The 5,784-nt window shown below is 48.0% G+C and overlaps 1 protein-coding gene across 1 annotated transcript; it reads left to right on the top strand.

Moving 5' to 3' along the window:
- The first annotated feature begins 552 nt into the window (after positions 1-552).
- CXCR1 (chemokine (C-X-C motif) receptor 1) lies at positions 553-4,925 on the top strand. The gene is made up of 2 exons (XM_012642490.1): positions 553-602; positions 2,174-4,925. Exon 2 carries the CDS (start codon positions 2,186-2,188, stop codon positions 3,248-3,250), a length of 1,065 nt encoding a protein of 354 aa, XP_012497944.1. The 5' UTR covers positions 553-602; positions 2,174-2,185; the 3' UTR covers positions 3,251-4,925.
- The last annotated feature ends 859 nt before the right edge of the window (positions 4,926-5,784 follow it).

Below are 5,784 nucleotides of genomic sequence, written 5' to 3'. Positions count from 1 at the left end.
GTGCAAAAGAGTAGCCGGCGGTGGAGGGGGGTCAGTTCTCCCCCCGAATCTCCACCAGGCCACTCCAAAGAAGCCTACGATGTATGTAAAGACCGTGTGCTCATTGTCCAAACGTGGCGTAAGTGCAGTTGTTCACCTCCTTCCCACCAGATTGCCCCCGAGTCCCTCCTACGGTGGACTCTTTCTGAAGTCTCCACCATAAAAAGTCAAATCCTTCTCCCTTTACTCTTGTCAGACAAGTTGGAAGCTTTCAAAATTGATCTGCTAGGGAATTTAGCAATAAACAACTGGAAATAAATTCAAGAAAAGGAAGAGAATAAAAGTGATCGTCTATAGAGTAGAGAATTCAGATAATGGACCCTCAACCCCAGCTTCAGGCTGGTACCTCCTGGGACATATGGACCCCTGGGGTCTCTGTTTCCTGGGGTCCTCTACCTCATCTGCTCTTCTGCAAATGCAGCCATGGGTGGGGCTCAGCAGGGGTGTGGCCTGACGTCGTTTCCCTGTTTCCCTTTATTCATCAAGTTCCCTCTAACTCTTAAGTCACTCTGGTCTCTAAGCTGCAGGCTCTTACAGTTGGACACACCTGGCTGGTGCCTCAGGTAAGAAACCATCTCTGCTTACCAGAACTTTCTTTGGGGAAGGGAGGCTTTGTTTGTCTTTGTTTTAGAAAATGCATTCATTTCCCAGGGACCTGAGGATTTCTCTTCTTTCTTTTTTTAAGGCAAGCATGGAAATGAGGTTTATTGAGGAGAAAAAGATAGGATTATAGAGCAAGAGCAAGGTATAGGTTTACAGAGCATGGTACATATGCCACAGATGATGACTGGACCCATTGTCGCAGCAAAGGGAGAGCAAAAAAAGGGGACCTGAGGATTTCTGCTCAACTGGCTGTCTCCCTCCTCCCTTGTGACAATGTATTCAACTCTGACCTTGTACATGGCTGTAGTTGCTGACAAGAGGGACACAGACTCTTGATCTCCTCCTGTTATACCTCCCCTCCCTTTTGGGGGGCAGAGGCTGACAACTCTCCAATTTGATGTTTATCACGTTGCCCTGAGACTTTGTCTTCTATGCAAATGTAAATACTGGCAGGGAGAGAACATACTAAAATGTGTGGATCTGAACCAACTTCCCAGGACCCTCAGACCTGGAAGCAAAGTAGAGGTTCCCTACTCTGTCTTCCTCCATTTGCAGATGAGAAGGCTGAAACCCATAGAGCTCAAAGGCCCCACTCAAGATCACACAGCTTACTGGGGATAGAATCAGAGTAGAATGAGGCCTGGGTGCTAGACACGCTCATTTCCATTCTGGGTGACTTTCCAGAGGTTTTCAGTCTGCTCTCCAGAGCCCTGGAGGTTTCGATGGGGCTCCTTAGGGACTGTGTGGGTAGACAGAACAGCCCACTGTCTCCCACAAAGACTCAGCTTTTATCTGTTTCACATATTGGGCTTCTAGGAAGATTTTGTTTCAACAAAGTGTCTTTCAAGAAAATAAAATTTTGACAACTGCTGAACAATTCTGCAGATGTTTAGTATAGGATTCAGGGACCAAGATGGGGATTTTATCCTCTGAAATACTTAAAAATCCTTTAGAAAGAGGACCAAAGTGTTTATTGCTCTTTTGAAGACAAGGTTTAAAATACAGTTTGATGTCATTGGTTGCTATCACGTCCTTTCCCTGGTAGATCTTAAGAAGGATAAACGAAAATCAGGGAACACGTAGGAGGGAAAGTATGATAGAAAGAGAGACATGGAAACACGTTTGCCTCCTTCTGTTTTCCTTACTGCTGGCCCCTCCCTGAATGTCTAAGGCCAGCCTGGTCCCCCCATCTGAGTGTAGGTAGACATGGCTGAGGATGGAGCAGGCTGAAGCAGAGACAGAGGTGGAGTTGCAGGCAGAGTTGGGACAGGTGTGCAGGCCAACCAAGAACAAAGGTTTTCCCCATATTCCGTCTTACCCCACACTGAGGCCGGGCCTCCGCTTTGTGGAAGGTGGATACTAGGAGGAAGCCAGCCTCTTACGAAGCCCAGGTTGGGAGCAAAGGGGGAGGATCTCTGGCTGCCAAACCAACGGAGAAACAAAAGGTGTCCCAGTAACTGTTCTCCCATCCTTGATGAGTATGCCTTGATCTGAGCTACCCAATCACATTTCTTTCCTTCCAACCTTTCAGCTAGATCAAACCATGGCTGAATCTGAGGAAACCGTTACTGATATGTGGAGTTGGTTTGATGAGTTTTCAAATTCCTCTGGCATGCCATCTGTAGAAAAAGACTACAGCCCCTGTAGGCTAGAGACTGAGACACTCAACAAGCATGCTATAGTTGTCGTCTATGCCCTGGTGTTCCTGCTCAGCCTGCTGGGAAACTCCCTGGTGATGCTGGTCATCTTGTATGGCCGTGTCAGCCGCTCGGTCACCGATGTCTACCTGCTGAACCTGGCCATAGCTGACCTGCTCTTCGCCCTGACCTTGCCCATCTGGGCCGCCTCCAAGGCGATTGGCTGGATTTTTGGCACAGCCCTGTGCAAGCTGGTGTCGCTCCTGAAGGAAGTCAACTTCTACAGTGGCATTCTCCTGCTGGCCTGCATCAGCGTGGACCGCTACCTGGCCATTGTCCACGCCACACGCGCTCTTACCCAGAAGCGCCACCTGGTCAAGTTTGTATGTCTGGGTATCTGGGGACTGTCTCTAAGTCTGTCCCTGCCCTTCTTCCTCTTCCGCCAGGCCTATAAACCAAACAATTCTGACCCAGTCTGCTATGAGGTCCTAGGAAATCACACAGCAAAGTGGCGGATGGTGCTGCGGATCCTGCCCCACACCTTCGGCTTTGTCCTGCCGCTGCTGGTCATGCTGTTCTGCTACGGATTCACCCTGTGCACGCTGGTTAAGGCCCACATGGGGCAGAAGCACCGGGCCATGCGGGTCATCTTTACTGTTGTCCTCATCTTCCTGCTCTGCTGGCTGCCCTACCACCTGGTCCTGCTCGCAGACACCCTCATGAGGACACAGGTGATCTCGGAGACCTGTGAGCGCCGCAACGACATTGACCGGGCCCTGGATGCCACTGAGATTCTGGGCTTCCTCCACAGCTGCCTCAATCCTTTCATCTACGCCTTCATTGGCCAAAATTTTCGCTATGGATTCCTCAAGATCTTGGCCACCCGTGGCCTGGTCAGCAAGGAGTTTTTGGCACGCCATCGCATTACCTCTTACACTTCTTCCTCTATCAATGTCTCTTCTAACCTCTAAAAACCATCCATGAAAAAATATCTGTCCTCGTACCCAAGGCTGTGCGGAGAGAGGGGTCTGGCTCTGGACAGATACTATCTGGGTTTGGGAGGGAGGCTATAGCATGCTGGGAAGTTAGGGACTGGTGTCTTCAAGGGCCAAGCCAACCTTCTGAGGAACTGCTGAGGTACCACCCAGGACTGGCCTTCACACCTCCATGAACAGGAAGTGTCATCAGTCCTGTTGAACTCTTGTATCTTTGGTCCACTAACTGCATAATTAGCACAGTCATATCCACAGCCTGAATCCGACGTTAGATCAAAGAGCTGGGGCTGAAGCTGTTTGCTCACATGGGCTGGACTCTCTTGTCAACCCTCTCAGGGCTGTCCCCTCAACCACCGAGCATACTCCAACCAGGCTCCTTCATACCTCTGTGTCCTCTGATCTGAGCTCGTGCAACTGTTTTCTTATCTTGCGTATGTTGTAGTGTCTGCTGGGGACATCGAGGCAGGTGCTACCAAAAATCATCAAACCACCAGGTGGCCTTGTGATAGAGCTGGAAACACATTTACCCTGGGTGTGGTGGGTGGACAGAGAGGAAGAGGGGTGGGAAGGCAGCCCCTACTGCTTGAGGACCCTCTTCACTCTCATGCAGACAGCATGTGCTGTGCATACACCAAGCCACGCATGGAACAGGATTAGTTCTGCCATTGTGGAGCCTCCAGGCTGACACCAGCAACCCCAGAAAACCATACACCGTCATCAGTCAGCTGTGCAGCCAGATGTTTCTAATAAAGTTTCTATTCCAGGTTGTCCCTAGGGCAGTATTTTGGGTGTGACACAGAGTCAAATGTGTGTGCAGTGTTGTTGGCCGTTCCTGTGGTAGAATGGGAGCAGCACCCCACAAAGGCATCTCTCTGGGTTGAAGGGCGACATTCCCTGGGGCTTTAACTCCTGCTAGAACAGTCTCTTGAGGGACAGAAACTCCCAGTCATGCTCATACCCCAGGCTGAGGAGCATCCCTTTGTCCATACGTAAAAAGAGCTATTCCTCCAGAGTCTCAGCCTCACCTTAACTTGACCATCATCTTCTGGGTTAGACCTTGCCTGGCTCCCTCAAATTATATCAGCTCACCTCTCCCCTCCCCAGATGCTTACCCTGAATTTCGGTGATTGTCTATTTTCCCCCTTGAGGCAAGAATCCTGTCTATTTTGTTCACTCTATATCCCCATGTCTGTCACACTGCCTGGAGCCTATCAAATGCTTGGGAAACATTGAATGAATGAATGGATGCTGGAAGGACCCCAGTTCATTTGTACACCATCTGCTCAGAGCTCCTCTTGTCTGGAGCTCCCCCTTGCTGTCCTCCCCATCTCCCCCTTGCTGTCCTCGGCTGCACATTGACTTTGCCTTCATTCTTTATCCCGTTAGATTTTTATCTCTGTAGAAATGTCCCAAGTGAGTCCTGGAGATGTCAGGGCTCTTTTGATTACAAATAATAGAAACTGAACTCAAACCAGCTTAAGCAAAACTTAGAATATGTGGGTTTAGGTGGGATGGGGAAAGAACAAGGATGGCTTGAGGTTGGGAATGGGATGAAGCTCAGAGATGGGATTTATTTAAAAAATTTTTATGGGTACATAATAGTTGTACATAGTTATGGGGTACATTTTATAGTTTGATACCAATATGTAATGTGTAATGATCACATTAGGGTAATTGGGATATCTATCACCTCAAGAATTTATCATTTCTTTGTGTTAGGAACACTCCAGTTCCACTCTTTTAGTTATTTTGAAATATACAATAAAATGTTGTTAACTATAGTCACCCTATTGTGTGTGCCACCAAATACTAGATCATATTCCTTCTATCTGACTGTATTGTTGCACCCTGCGGGGAGCCAAAAATTGGGTCCCTTAGGCAGGGGTCGTTGGAAAGGATAAGGAAATAATAGAAAATAATTGAATATAGAAATAAAAGAATACACAGAGACGAATGTACAGTTTTATAGATTTATAAAGGGGGGGACTGGAGACCCCACAGCATTCCTGTGAACTGTGAGGCCACGAGTGAAGTTTCACATGGGTATTTATATAGGTACAGAGATCAGTTGCCAGGGGTAACAGGTTTACATAATAACAGGTAGTTCGTTTTAGGTTAAAAGTCTTCCAAAACTTCTATGGATCCCTTAATTAACTCTATCTACATGAAGAAATGGTTACAAAATCTTTCAAAGACAAACTTCTAAGTTCTAAGATAAAGATATCACTTAACAGAAGGGTTAAACAGAGATACAGTGGCTCCATATTTCTTTATCTAGTTATTGTGGATGGAGACAGGTAGTCAGGATCAAGCAGGAACTGTCCCTTGGGCTAACTGCTTTTAGCCGCAGGTGTCAGTCTCTCGGGCTGACACTCTTTGATCAGCTCTCATCCCGTGGCTCCATGCAAACCTGCTTTGTCGTTCAAAGCAGGTGAAAACCACAGGCTTGAGACTGCAGTGTCACCTTGGAAAGCAGCTGCCACTGACCTTTGAGATGCCCTCCTGAGGTG

Source organism: Propithecus coquereli, unplaced genomic scaffold, assembly GCF_000956105.1.
Source record: "Propithecus coquereli isolate 6110/MARCELLA unplaced genomic scaffold, Pcoq_1.0 Scaffold18, whole genome shotgun sequence".
NCBI classification, from domain to species: domain Eukaryota; kingdom Metazoa; phylum Chordata; class Mammalia; order Primates; family Indriidae; genus Propithecus; species Propithecus coquereli.
Note: the sequence above shows the minus strand (reverse complement) of the source record. Positions and strands in the feature narration are given on the sequence as shown.